The sequence below is a fragment of the Urocitellus parryii genome, chromosome 5 (assembly GCF_045843805.1).
Source record: "Urocitellus parryii isolate mUroPar1 chromosome 5, mUroPar1.hap1, whole genome shotgun sequence".
Taxonomy (NCBI): Eukaryota; Metazoa; Chordata; class Mammalia; order Rodentia; family Sciuridae; genus Urocitellus; species Urocitellus parryii.
Window position 1 is genome coordinate 107526583 of NC_135535.1, and position 14725 is coordinate 107541307.

General features: G+C 41.7%; 1 protein-coding gene and 1 non-coding gene across 14 annotated transcripts in view; both read left to right on the top strand.

Moving 5' to 3' along the window:
• Chd4 (chromodomain helicase DNA binding protein 4) overlaps positions 1 to 14288 on the top strand; it is a 31147-nt gene extending 16859 nt beyond the window's left edge. For 4 of the 13 annotated variants that reach the window (XM_026403211.2, XM_026403217.2, XM_026403215.2 and 1 more), the window contains exons 26-40: positions 4100 to 4280; positions 4365 to 4451; positions 4541 to 4629; positions 4733 to 4866; positions 5203 to 5347; positions 5654 to 5819; positions 6078 to 6175; positions 6282 to 6411; positions 6673 to 6744; positions 7036 to 7173; positions 7432 to 7540; positions 7652 to 7784; positions 11736 to 11934; positions 12947 to 13110; positions 13265 to 14287. In XM_026403211.2, the coding sequence (XP_026258996.1) occupies positions 4100 to 4280; positions 4365 to 4451; positions 4541 to 4629; positions 4733 to 4866; positions 5203 to 5347; positions 5654 to 5819; positions 6078 to 6175; positions 6282 to 6411; positions 6673 to 6744; positions 7036 to 7173; positions 7432 to 7540; positions 7652 to 7784; positions 11736 to 11934; positions 12947 to 13110; positions 13265 to 13282 (1863 nt within the window). In that variant the 3' untranslated portion in view covers positions 13283 to 14287. Of the gene's footprint in view, positions 1 to 4099; positions 4452 to 4540; positions 4630 to 4732; positions 4867 to 5202; positions 5348 to 5653; positions 5820 to 6077; positions 6176 to 6281; positions 6412 to 6672; positions 6745 to 7035; positions 7174 to 7431; positions 7541 to 7651; positions 7785 to 11735; positions 11935 to 12946; positions 13111 to 13264 lie in introns of all 13 variants that reach the window. The other 9 variants (XM_026403212.2, XM_077799279.1, XM_026403216.2 and 6 more) reach the window with 4 other exon arrangements.
• On the top strand, positions 5856 to 5994 carry LOC113193004 (small Cajal body-specific RNA 11). Its single transcript, XR_003302091.1, has one exon.
• Positions 14289 to 14725: the final 437 nt, after the last annotated feature.

Genomic DNA, 14725 nt, shown 5'->3' on the forward strand with positions numbered 1-14725 from the left:
CTGGCCTCCTGATGTATTTTAAAAGATTAGAATTACTTGCCTTAAAATTTTCTGGTTTTTTTTTTTTTTTTTTTTGTATGTGGAGGGTATCTGCTATAGTAAAAAACTAAACTGGATAGGCATGGTCTGTTTTAATATTATTCTCTCACAAGTGACAGAAAAATATATGAAAAATATGAGAGAGTATATGTGTATGAAAAATAAAATGTACTTTCTTTGTAGGTCCCCTTTAAGTCAGGTGGTTCAAGGTTCTTTGAATTGATACAGATTGTTGGTGGTCTTTGCTTTCTTATTTTTTTTAAATACTTTATTATTAATTGACAGCAATTATACATATTTATGGGGTACAATGGACATTTCAATACAAATATGTAATGTGTAATGATCAGTTTAGGGTAGTTGTTATGTCTGCCACTCAGACATTTACCATTTCTTTGTACCGCATTTAATTCTTACAACAAATCTGGAAATTTGAAATCCATTTTTTTTTTTTCAGTGCTGGGGATTGAACCCAGGGTGCTCTACCACTGAGCTACATTCCCAGCCCTCCCCCCCCCCACCTTTTAAATATATGTGTATGTATTTTTTAGTGGTTGATGGACCTCTTTATTCATTTATTTATATGTGGTGTTAAGAATCGAACCCAATGCCTCACACATGCTAGGCAAATGCTCTACCACTGAGCCACAACCCCAGCCCCTGCCATCTTTTCTTATCCTTCCAACTCGGGACGATCTTCTTGATGTACTTGTCATAACATTGCTTTTATATTTATTTATTTAAATTCTTGAAGGTGATGTTTCTAATCACAGTTTATGTGTAACTGGCTGAGAATTCTGGTGTAGGCTTCTAGATCACAAATATTCAAAACCTGCTCTCCTGTTAGAAGATCCCATTGTTTTCAGTAGCAGTGTTACTTAGAAGTGATTGGCTGGGACAGCTTGTGCTAAGTGAATAATCTGTGCTAGTGACTACACAAATGTACAAGTTGTCCTCTGATTAGTGACTGCAGCTGCTGTTTACTTGTTTTCAGATGTGTATGTGTGTGCGCGCGCACACACACATGTTCATGTGCTGGGGATTGAACCCAGGGCCTAATGTGTTAGAAGCACTCTATCACTGAGCTACATCCTTGACCAAAGTTTTTTTTTGTTGTTTGGGTACTGGAGATTGAACCCAGAAGTGCATTTACCACTGAACCACATTCCCAGCTCTTATTTTTTATTTTAAGACACAGTCTTAGTTGCTGATGCTGGTCTTGAACTTGTGATCCTCTACCTCAGCCTCCTGAGTTGCTGGGATTATAGGCCAATACCACCACACCTGGCCCATGTTTTATTTTTTTGAACACATGGAATTTATTTTTCAGTTTTACTTTTCTTTCTTTTTCTTTTTTAGTAGTAGGAATTAAACCCAGGGACATTTAATGACAGAGCTTCAACCCCAGCCTTTTTTACATTTTACTTTGAGAACAGCGTCTCACTAAGTTGCTTAGGGCCTCGATAAATTGCTGAGGATGGCTTTGAACTTGGCAATCCTCCTGCTTCAGCCTGTCTAGCTGCTGGGATTACAGGTGTAAAGCTTGGCTCAGTTTTTCTATACTATAACAAAATACATTAGACAAAACAGGAAAGTCTGACCAAGCATGATGGTGCATGCCTGTAATCCCAGTCATTTGGGAGGCTGAGGCAGGAGGAATTCAAATTCAGGAAAAACCTGTCTCAAAAAATAAAGGACTGGGCATGTAGCAAAGTGGTATAACAGTTGCTTACCATCTGAGGGTTTGATCATTGGTACTGAATGGAGGAAAAAAAGGCAAAAAATGAGGAAAGGCTTATTTTGGCTCATGGTTTTAGAAGTTCCATTCCATAGTTAATAGGTTCTGTTGCTTTTGGACTTGTGACAAGGCAGCTTATTATGGTGAGGAGTATGTGGTAGAAGAAGCTGCTCACCTCAGGGCAGCAAGGAAGGAAAAAGAAAGGGGTGGGGTCCCAAAATCTTTTTCAAGGGTGTTTCCCCAGTGACCTAACTTCCTCTCACTAGGTCCCCAGTAGTACCATAGGTTGGTGACCAAGATTGTAGCATATGGGCCTTTAGGGAATGTTTATCCAGACCATATCAACATGGTTCAGAATTCCAAAGATAGGAAGATCTCTCTTCTAAAACCTTTAACCTAGTGGGCATGGTGGTGCATGCCTATAATCCTAGGGACCTGGGAGGCTGAGGCAGGAGGATTTCAACTTTGAGGCCAGCAATGGCAATTTAGCAAGACCCTAAGCAATTTGATGAGATTTAGTCTCAAATAAAAATGAGAAGGACTGGGAATGGGAATGCATTTTAGTGGTAGTGCCTCTGGGTTCAATCCCCAGTACCCCAAAACCCCCAAAAAACAAACCAAAAAAAAAAACCCTTCCCTAATTGCTTAATTTCCTTCCTGGGGCAACTAATGTTTTTAGTTTATTGTATATCTTTCCAAATATATTTTATATGCACATTAATTACACATGTGTGCATATATGTATACATTACATACACAATCCATATGCACACCTTTTAAAACACGAAAGTTTATTATACATAAAGTTATCTACCTTTTTTTTTTTTTATTTTAGTGGGTACTGGGGATTGAACTCAGGAACACTTGATTACTGAGCCACAATGCCAGTCCTATTTTGTATTTTATTTAGAGACAGGATCTCTCTGAGTTGCTTAGTGCCTCCCTTTTTTTCAGAGGCTTGCTTTGAATTCTTGATCCTCCTGCCTGAGCCTCCCAAACTGCTGGGATTACAGATGTACAACACCACGCCCAGCATCTATATTACTTTTATATCTACTTGATGTATCTTGGAGATACAATCCAAATCAAAACATAAAGTCTCCCTCCATTTTCTCCCTTTATAATATGTCCTTATTGGGCTGGGTGCAATTCCCAGTACCCCCCAAAATTCTATAATATGTTCTTGGGAAGTAGAGGTTGAGATTGCTTATTTGAAATGCTTGGGACCAGAAGGGTTAGATTTGACAGTTTTATGAATTTTGGGATATTTGCATAAATTTGACTGGTTTGAACATCACTAATTCAAAAATTCGAAGCCCAAAACTTTTTGAGGGCTGACATTATGCTCAAAATCATTTTTTCTTGGGGGCCAGGGGTCTAGGGGTTGAACCCAGGGGTGCTTTATCACTGGTTTACATCCCCAGTGCACCTCCCCTATGCCTTTTGAGACAGGACCTCACTAAGTTCCTGAAGTTGACCTTGAATTTCCAATCCTGTTGTCTCAGGCCTTCCAAGTCTCTGGGATTATAGAAGGTACACCACCATGCCTGGCTCTCAAAGTCATGTCTTGATTTTTAGAGCATTTTGGATTCAGATTCTTTAGACTAGGGATGCTTAATCTGTATTGTAATTTATTTAATTAGTGGAATATTAATGGGTATTTAATCATTAAATGTTTCTGCTATTAATGCTATTAGCAGTGGTTTAGTTCTACTATGAAGGATTTGAATTCAGTCACTGGTTTTGAAATATTTAGAAAAACACATAAGACTTTCAGAGGAGCATAATTATTATTGGGACATAGGAGATATATATGTGAGTGTATATATTTTTTACATATGTATATACACCTATGTATATGTAATTTATTTTTTTCTTTCCTTTGCAGACAGTTGGTAAACTTTTAAGAGGTTTGCGAAGACCAGAAGGAGTATTCTGGCTTATTTTATCTTTATGGAGATTGTTTGCAGTATTTCAGAAATCCCTCTTTCTGTTTGCTAAAGCTCTAATCTTTTTCTTCTTTTAATATTCTCCCAATTGGATATGCACTGGTAGAGTTAGAAGAAAGGAAGAAAGTGTGTTTTCTCTTCATCTTCTCCTGTGATAATAACTCCAGTCCAGATTTTTCTTTAGTAATCTACACATACTTGAGGATCCATGTCCTGTTAAATATATTCTAAGTTTGTAGGTACAAGCAGGCATACCAAGTATTCAAGAGTCCAGTCATGCAAAGGAGCTAGCAGAATGGGAACTGCGAGGACCAGGGGTAACTGGTGGTGTTGACTTCAGCACCCCTGAGTTCTGGCCCTCCCTATGTCCCAGGAGGAAGAGGAGGTAGAACGGGAAATCATAAAACAGGAAGAAAGTGTGGATCCTGACTACTGGGAGAAATTGCTGCGGCACCATTATGAGCAGCAGCAAGAAGATCTAGCCCGAAATTTGGGCAAAGGAAAAAGAATCCGTAAACAGGTCAACTACAATGATGGCTCCCAGGAGGACCGAGGTGTGTGTGGCCGGCCCCGCCCCCCACCCATGGGCCGTTCCACTAGAGCAGTGGGCCCCGCTCATCTGCCCTCTCTCCCTCCAGATTGGCAGGACGACCAGTCCGACAACCAGTCCGATTACTCAGTGGCTTCAGAGGAAGGTGATGAAGACTTTGATGAACGTTCAGAAGGTAAGAACTGTGCCTTTTTGCTGGTCTTTGAGATATTGCTTTGTATTCTACCTTATCAGTGTCACTCATTCATCCTTTCCTTCTTGCAGCTCCCCGCAGGCCCAGTCGTAAGGGCCTGCGGAATGATAAAGATAAGCCATTGCCTCCTCTGTTGGCCCGTGTTGGTGGGAATATTGAAGTAAGTGTTACACGTTTATAGTGTGGGGTGAGTGAATGCTAGATACTAAGTCTTTGGTGAAGTGAGACCTGCTCCCTCTCACCTAGGTTTCTTTTTCTCCTAGGTTCTTGGTTTTAATGCTCGTCAGCGAAAAGCCTTTCTTAATGCAATTATGCGATATGGGATGCCACCTCAGGATGCTTTTACCACCCAGTGGCTTGTGAGAGATCTGCGAGGCAAGTCAGAGAAAGAGTTCAAGTAAGTTTATAGGGCTGGGGTGACCGATCTAGAACATGGGCTTTACTGTGTGGCCATTCCAGTGTTAGTCCAGGCTATGCAGGGAAATGGCTGTTTTCTTCTGCCGAAGATGGTAGGTGAAGCTGGTAGTAATATGGATTGTGTTCCTAACTGCTCTCAAACAGAACCTGGATTGTGGTGTGGGATCTGGAGATTGACCCTCTAGTGCAGTGGGCTTTACCCCCAGGCAGAGCCATAGTCATTCCCCGCGGTAATGACTAAGGGGTGGGAAAGAATCTGATGTAGGAGTCAGCATGGTGTCTCTTTTAACTCATTGCTCTCCCTTCTTTGCCACAGGGCTTATGTCTCTCTGTTCATGCGGCATTTATGTGAGCCAGGGGCAGATGGAGCTGAGACTTTTGCTGATGGTGTCCCCCGAGAAGGCCTATCTCGCCAGCATGTCCTTACTAGGATTGGTGTCATGTCCTTGATTCGCAAAAAGGTGAATCCTGAGCCTCGGTACATTTTTAAAGGCTTCTAGGGAAATGAGGGTCCAGTAGGAAAGGAGCTCATAGCTGGAACTAGATCTTCAACTTCTTTTTTTTTTTTTTTTTTCTAAAGAGAGTGAGAGAGGAGAGAGAGAGAGAGAGAATTTTTAATATTTATTTTTTAGTTCTCGGCGGACACAACATCTTTGTTGGTATGTGGTGCTGAGAATCGAACCCGTGCCGCACGCATGCCAGGCGAGTGCGCTACCGCTTGAGCCACATCCCCAGCCCGATCTTCAACTTCTTGTCCTTTGCTATAGGTTCAGGAGTTTGAACATGTTAATGGGCGATGGAGCATGCCTGAACTGGCTGAGGTGGAGGAAAACAAGAAAATGTCCCAGCCAGGGTCACCCTCTCCAAAGACTCCTACACCTTCTACTCCAGGAGACACACAACCAAATACTCCTGCACCTGCTCCACCTGCTGGTAAATCTGCCTGTCCTGTCAAATTTCTGTCTCTTTTTGTCCTGGCCTGTGCTTTTTTTGCTCCCTGTGCTCAGCTCTAACAGGGTAGTCTGGCAGGACACACAGCAGTTTCCCTCTCAGTTTAGGAGAGCCATCCTAAGAATAGGGCTGGCTCTTAAAGGCACGAGAGGACAATTTAAGATGAAAAATTAGGAAAGCATAACCATTTCTCTGATCTGGTACTTTTTTCCTAATTGATTATCTCCTATTGGCCTACAGAGGATGGGATAAAAATAGAGGAAAATAACCTCAAAGAAGAAGAGAGCCCAGAAGGAGAAAAGGAGGTTAAATCTACAGCTCCTGAGGCTACTGTTGAGGTAAGAGATGGGTGAGGTAAGATGCCATACTAAAAGCAAACACATAAGGCCAGTCTTCCTTTTAAATGTTAGCTTGTCTGCTTTATCATCTTTTTTTCCTTTGAAGTGTACACAGCCTCCTGCCCCTGCTTCGGAGGATGAAAAAGTCCTTGTTGAACCCACAGAGGGAGAGGAGAAAGTGGAAAAGGCAGAAGTAAAGGAGAGAACAGAGGAACCCATGGAGACAGAGCCCAAAGGTATCCACATTTTCAAACACTAAAGATCCCTGGGTGAATCATAGGCACTCGTGGACTTAAAACTAGGTGTAGAGGTATCAGGAGGAAGTGATTTTGAAGAATCCTGTACCCTTCTAAATTATAGTCCTCTGAGACATCCTTTGTGACTTTAATTATAGAAATTTAGATGAAGGACTATTCCAATTGGATAGTTGTGTGGAAGAGAGGAGGAAACTCTTGCTTTAGGTATATATATTCTTAATGCTTTTTTTTTCCTCTCAGGTGTTACTGATGTGGAGAAGGTGGAAGAGAAGTCAGCAATAGATCTGACCCCTATTGTGGTGGAGGACAAAGGTTGGTGTTTGAAGAAGCCGATTATGGTTTGGAAGAACTCTAAAACCAGAAGCATTATCTGCTCCTGCCTTACTATCCCATATCCATATATTTTATCCCAAAATAAAAGACTCCACCTGTCCTCGATTTAGTTGGGCTGGGTTGGTGGCACCTTTTTCCTCTGCTCAGGAGACACCTGGGTGGAAATAGGTAGGGAGGTGGATGGATATTTTACAGCATGTATACTCTGGGGAAGGGCCATAGTACTGGACTTTGTCCAGTGTTGATATTTTTCTTCCATGTATCCCGTAGAAGAGAAGAAAGAGGAAGATGAGAAAAAGGAGGTGATGCTTCAGAATGGAGAGACCCCCAAAGACCTGAGTGATGAGAAGCAGAAGAAAAATATCAAACAGCGTTTCATGTTTAATATTGCAGATGGTGGTTTTACTGGTACGAAGATGAGGGACTCACTGGGGGGTTAAAAGGATCTGAAGTGAAATTGGGGTTCTCATTAGAAACCAGGGTACAAAGACTTTACCTTTGCTGGATGAGGGAATGCAAGCTGATTGTGTCCTCCTCTGCATTCTGTTAGTCAGAGGCAAACCATAATAAGATGGAGTGGGGAACAAGAATAAATGGCTTTTCTGAATTCTCACAGATGTTTGCTGTTTTTCCTGTTTCTCCAACCTTCCCTAAATTCCTCCTCAGAGTTGCATTCCCTTTGGCAGAATGAGGAGCGGGCAGCCACAGTCACCAAGAAGACTTATGAGATCTGGCATCGACGGCATGACTACTGGCTGTTAGCTGGCATCATAAAGTATCCTTTGCCTGAGTCTGGACTAGGGTTCTTGGTGCAGGGTTCTGAAGGGCCTTTAGTTTGAGATTCTTGTTTTCCTTGGTTTATTTTTCCTGAGCATTTTCCCAATAGCCATGGTTATGCCCGGTGGCAGGACATCCAGAATGACCCACGCTATGCCATCCTCAATGAGCCTTTTAAGGGTGAAATGAACCGAGGCAATTTCTTAGAGATCAAGAATAAGTTTCTAGCTCGAAGGTTCAAGGTAAGCAGGATGGGTAAGGAAAATATGGCATTTAAGTGGTGACAGACTGGAAGTCCAGAAAGTTCTTGCAAAGGAAGGAGTCCATTTCATTCAGCCATACTGTTTTTGACTTTTTGCATTCCATGATTCCCTAGTGACTTTAGTATTAGAGATCAGGACATATAGACTTGAAAACTAATCAGCTATACAAGAGCTGATGGTGACGGTGTGCCTAAGGAGTGACACAAACTAGTGCAGTGAGTTTGATGGGGGAAACAGTGTAGGATGGGAGTGTTCAGGAAAGATGGGTGGGATTGAATTGAATCCCTGAGGAGGGGGGGTGCTGTGAATGGGCTGGTGGTCATTTTTTCTGAGTTAGAACTTGTGAGATAAAGGTAGAGTGGCTGCAAAGAGGAGACACAAATACAAGTAGAGCTTCTTTTTTAAAATCCCTGAGCCCACTGAGAGAGTCTCCTCCAATTTAGCAGATGAGCTGGGTACAGTGGCATATGCCTGTAATCCCAGCAACTCTGGGGGCTGAGTGAGGCAGAATTGCAAGTTCTAGGCCAGCCTGGACAACTTAATGAAAGCCTATCTAAAAATAAAAAGGGCTGGGGCTATAGCTCAGTGGTTCAACCAGGCAAAACAAACAAACAAACAAAAACGGGATTCAGCACATATTTATTGAGGGCTTATTGTGTGCAGAGCAGAGTATTAAATAGGATACCATGAAATGGCTCTTTCAAGTTAGTAATAACACATGGTGTTATGTACCAAGCAGTGACTGACACAGGGATACAAAGGTGAAACAAGGTGCCTGTTATCAAGGAGCTTTGAGTTTCAAGCAAAGCATGTGTGAATTCTATTCTGTACAGCAGGAGGAAGACTTGTAAGTGCCCTAAGAAAGTTGTCCAGAGAGAACCAGAGGAGCAGGGAGCTAGCATGGAAATTAAGTTTTGATGAATGCACTAGATAGTTGGGTAGTTATAGGGACATTAAATTGGGCAAAGACAAACAGCAAAGCTTAGAGTGTTTGGAATTAGCAAATAGCCCAGGTGAGCTATAGAAAACATGTGTTGGGTAATGGTGGGAGGTAGTTTGGAAAGACATAAGGGCTAAAGGTCAGTAGGCAAAGATAAGAGAATTTTGATTTTATTCTGTAGTTAACAGGTAGCCACTGAAGGGTTGTGAACAGAGTTTTGATAGGACCAAGGGAAATGGAAATATCATTTATGAAATGTCACACATTAGGGAGTTATCAAGGGCCTGGGCTCTGGTTGCTGCTTGTGGATAAAGGAAATATTTATAGGACTTAATGATTTACTGTAGAGCTCAGCAAATCTTTTCTGTTACAGAGCCAGGTAATATTTCATGCTCAAACTGTCATTATTGTGTGAAATCAGTCATAGGTGATATATAAACAAATGGGTATGGATGTATTCCAAAAAGATTTTATTTATGTACACTAAAACTTGAGTTTGTATAATTTTCATGAAGTGGCATGCAATAATTTTATTCTGGCTCTTTTCCCCAGCCATTTGAAGTTATAAAATACATTACTATCCTACCTCTTGGGCCACACAAAAACTGACTATAGTTTAGACCAGATTTGAGCCCAGGGCATAGTTTGCTAACTCCTGATTTTAAGTGTATTTGATGTGTAAAGAAGTGAGACTCCCAGGATGACTGCTATTTCAGGCCTGAGTCACTGAAAAAATTAAGTGATCATATTAGAGGAGACAATAGTTTATAGAAAAGAATGACAAATTAAGTTTTAGACAAGTTTCTTGGTGTTTCTCACAAGTCAACACCTCTTTCAATGCCGCTCCATAACCATACACAGTGGGATCAGAACCATCAGTGTTTGACATGTGTGTTGGGGAAGATCAAATCACCTACTTAGTGATGTGGGCTGACACAAAGATAGGATAAATCTCATGGGAAAATGCCTTATTTTAAAAAATTTTAAAAGTTTTTTAAAATTTGTTCTTTTTAGTTATACATGACAAGAATGTATTTTGCATATTATACATACATGGAGTAGTATTACTTCCCATTCTTTTGGTTGTACATGATGTGGAGTTACAGTGGTCATATAAGGATAATGTTTTAAAAAGACAGAAATGAGCCAAGGCTACACCCGCAGAATGCTTATATTTGGGGCAAGAAAGGGTATTGGTGAAGAATATATAGATTGAAAAGAAGATGGTTGGTCTGTTTGGGGATAAATTAGGCCAAGTCTTATGAGAGAAACAACAGCCCATTTTAATTTTTTTTTTTTTTTTTGTGTGTGTGTATGTGTTTGTGTATTATGTGGATCAAACTTAGGGTGCTCTATCACTGAGCTATATCTCCAGCCCTTTATTTTTAAAAAATTTTGAGACAGGGTCTTGCTAAGGTGTTGAGGCTGGCCTCAATTGGAATCCTCCTGCCTCATCCTACCAGATAGATGGCATTATAGGCATGTATCACCCTACCTGACTCATACTGTCTTCTTAATGAATCTACTGTCTTTAACCAGTGGATACTTACTGTAACTCAGGAACCAACATTCTGCCTCTTGAAATGTATTTCAAACAAACTTTTACACAGCTCCATCAGGCAGCAAGCGTAAGAGTGTTCCAACACAGTATGAGTTTTTGGTGGAAGAGGCCTAGAGACAACCTTAATGTTCCACATTGGGAAAACGGATAGGTAAAAGTGCATACTCATGCAACAGAAGCAAAAAAAAAAAAAAAAAAAAAGCATGTACCAACATAAATGAAACTTTTAACAAGTAAGAAAAAGCATTTTATATATACAGAAACCAATATGAAAATGAGCAATAACTCTTGGACTTTAACAGCACAGAAAAAAGGCAAAGTACATATATTAGAGAGTTGCCCTTTGGAGGAGGAAGGAATAGAAATGAGATATGGAGATAAAAGGAAATAAACAACAAAAATGTGTATTCTCTGGGGATCAAACTTAGTGCTGTGTGTACTAATAAACACATACTCTCCCACTGAGCTATACTTCTCTAGTCCGACAAAACTTTTTAGTTTTTATTTATTGAGACAGGATCTCACCAAATTGCTTAAGTTGGCATCAAACTTGGAATTCTACTGCTTCAGCCTCCTGAGTTGCTGGGATTATAGGCATGCAACCAATGTGCTCCTAACAAAATATTTTTAGGAGCAGAAGAACCTAAATGATATGGCAGATAAATCTATAGGATGGATTACCATGCAACCATTAAAAAATTCTTTTTACTAGGCACCACTAGTGGATTGTGCCTGTAGTCCAGGTTATTCCCAGATAGGGAGGCTGAGGTAGGAGGATCCAGATTCTAGGCCAGCTGGGACAACTTAAATCCTATCTCAGTAAATAAACTGGGCTGGATAAACATAGTTCAATGATAAATTGCCCTCTAGGTTTAATCCTCAGTACTGCCCCCCCACCCCCGCGAAGTGGTTAATGATAAAGATGCTCACATGGATGTGTATATAATATAACCTTAATTATGTAAAAAAGGAATACATAGAAAATCCTGAAAGAAAAACACCAGAATGTTTCTTATACATTCTGTATTTTTTTAAATATTTATTTTTTAGTTGTAGTTGGACACGATACTTTTATTTACTGTATGTGGTGCTGAGGAACCCAGGGCCTTGCATGTGCTAGGTGAGCACTCTACCACTAAACCACAACCCCAGCCCCATTCTGTATTTTCTTAAATTGAATTTAAAAAATTTTTAAAAAAATCATTTTTGTATAAGACAATCTAAAGAGTTGGTAAAAACATGGCTCTTCAATGGGGATGAAAAAGACAATGTAATGTTGGAACTGCTTGAGTGTGAGGAGTGGTATTGAGGAGCCATCCCTGAAGGTCTTTGTAGGTTCTCGTGACCTATAGGAAGAGGTGAGCTGAGAGGCCCATTAGAAATGAACAAAATGTAAGTTAACTCCCATCTCCTGTTTGTCCCTGTTCAGCTCTTAGAACAAGCCCTGGTGATTGAGGAGCAGCTGCGTCGGGCGGCTTACCTGAACATGTCAGAGGACCCTTCTCACCCTTCCATGGCCCTAAATACCCGCTTTGCTGAGGTGGAGTGTTTGGCAGAAAGTCACCAGCACCTGTCCAAGGAGTCGATGGCAGGAAACAAGCCAGCCAATGCAGTCCTGCACAAAGGTAGTCAGTGGCTCTCCTGCCTCCTATTGATTGAGTCTCCCCTCTCCACTAAATCCTCCCCAAATCCATATGCTTCTTGTTCCCAAACCTTTTTCAGAGCCTGCTTGTCAGGAGCTTAGGATATGTTGAGGATCTTTGCCTTAGAGATAGTCAAGGACAGTAATTCTTTGCCTCATTTAATATATTCATTATTCTTGAGATAGCAAAGCAGAATATAATAGAGTATCATCTGGGATACTTTAGAAGTAATTTCAGGTGATTTGAAATGCCATCAAATTCTAAACCCCTTTCAACATTTTTTTAAAATATATTTTTTTAGTTGTCATGAACACAGTACCTTAATTTAATTTATTTATTTATATGTGGTGCTGAGGATCATACCCAGGGCCTTGCACGTTATAGGCAAGTGCTCTACCGCTGAGCCACAATCCCAGCCCCTCAACATTTATTTCTAATTAACGTAGAACATTATGAGGAGGTAGAGGGTGAAGTAAGGAAAAGAAGGTTGTTTATAAAGGAAGTAGGAGAAGGTAGAGAGGTGAGATAAGTGTGAAGATGAAACAGTAAGAATAAGCTTTTCTCAAGAAGTGGAGAAAATACAGATAATAGAAAGCAAGGGATAATGAATGTTAGGTGACTTAAAAGAAGCAGAGGATCAGCCAGACATAGTGGTACACTTGTAATCCCAGAGATTTAGGAGGTGGGAGGCTGAGGCAAATTTGAGTCCAGCCTGGACAATGTAGCAAGATCCTATCTCAAGACTATAAAGGATTGGGGGTGTAGCTCAGTGATAGAGCAAATCCCCAGTACAAAAACCAGAATCATGGACAAAATGGAACCTAGTGTGTGAGGAGTAGGAAATTTGAGCGTGGTTGGTGGTCAGGTCAGGTGATTCAACAAAAGACAGCAACACATTACAGTCACTTGGTCATTGTAGTGTGTGGTCTGGTCCACTAGGGTAGAAGGATCTTCATGTTGATCACCACAGCTCACCACTTCTTTATTCCCTCTGCAGTTCTGAAACAATTGGAAGAACTGCTAAGTGACATGAAAGCTGATGTGACTCGACTCCCAGCTACCATTGCCCGAATTCCCCCAGTTGCTGTGAGGTTACAGATGTCAGAGCGTAACATTCTCAGCCGCCTGGCGAATCGGGCACCAGAACCTCCCCCACAGCAGGTAGGAAAATTTCTACCCTACCAGCTCTTCTCACAGAACCATTCTGGAAATTTTAACTTTAGTCTTTGTTCCTACCTTTACTTCTGCCCTGTCAGTGAGCTCCCTTGCTATCTGGTGGATTCAAATTCTGACTCTTGGCTCTCTTTCACTATAGGTAGCCCAGCAACAGTGAAGATCTGGATTGAGGATACCACCTCCACCGCTGAGCAGTGACCTTCCTCACTTTCTCTTGTCCCAGCTTCTCCCTTGGGGGCCTGAGAGACTCTTGACCTTCTGCCCATCTTCATGTTGTAAAGGAACAGCCCCCATGTCCTGGGGGAGGGGAGGGAGTGAGGGGCAGTGGTGCCCTTCCTGCTGGAGAGACAAGCAGCAGTAGCGCCGGCGCCATCTGCAGGGAGCTGGCTGGCTGGCCTTCTTTTGGACCCTGGCTTCTTCCCACTGTAACGTCTGTTACACACAAACTGTTGTGGGTTCCTGCCAGGCTTGAAGAAAATGATCTGAATTTCTTCCTCCTTTTGGTTTTATTTTGTTGGTTTATTTTTAAGTTTTCTTTTCTCCCTTTTTGGGGTATTCAGAGTGGGCCGGGCCCCTGGGCGAGACACAGCTACCTCTGTTGGCATCTTTTTAATACCAGGAACCCAGCGGCTCCAGCCACTGAGCGGCTAAAATAAAGTGGAAAAAAAAAAAAAAAAAAAAAAGAAAAAGAACCAAAAGCATAAAAAAACCACAACAAATTTCTTCATGAAAATCGAAAATAAAAGTTTCCTTGTATTTTAGTGCTCTGGTTCAGTGTGGGTGTAGGTGCAGGTAGAAGATAGAAGAGTGTGTCCATATGGTAGGAGGCCCAGGAACTATGTAGTTGAAAAGGGTTGCTTCATCCCTGAAGAGCCTTGGGTGTGTGGGTGTGTGTCCGTGTCCGTCCATCCATCCATCAGTGTGCCCCCTATGCTCAGAACCAAGAATAAGCACCTGTAGAAATCCAGGCTGTAAATCTGCCTGCACCACTTCATGGCTCTTTGACCTTGAGCAGGTGGTTTTAACTTCCCTGGGCCAAGATTTTGTATCTGTAAGTATACCTACCTTATAGGGTGTGAAGATGAAACTAATAAGGTGCTTGGAATGGCACTAAAAAAAATGCAGGGGATTGAACCCAGGGCCTCCTGCATGCTATGCAAGTGGCTCTACTCCTGAGCTATATTACCCCAGCATTAAAAATTTCTAAAACCTAGTGTACTCGTTAATTTGAAGGAAGACTGAGTAGATTTTTGTTTCATGGTGAGTGACAACGTGGCTGAAGTCTCTTCCCTGACCTGATGTGAACCCAGGCTGAGGGTCAAGTCTTACCTGGGGCGGGGAATTCTGGCGTCCAAAAGGAAAAGGGCTTCCTAGTCAAAGGGTTGGGAGAAAGTGGCATGGGATTCCATAATCTTGAGGCTGGATGTAGGGCAAAGGATGTCAGGGCGGGCTCATTGTTGTTCCCTGGTTTGAGGAGGAGGGGCCGCTTTTCCGAATGCAATCCGGCGTGTAGCAAAAAACCAAAAAGGCGAGGGAGGGAGAGGATGTCACGTCGGGAACTGTCAAGTAACCCTATGCGTGGGGGAAACCGACACCAGTC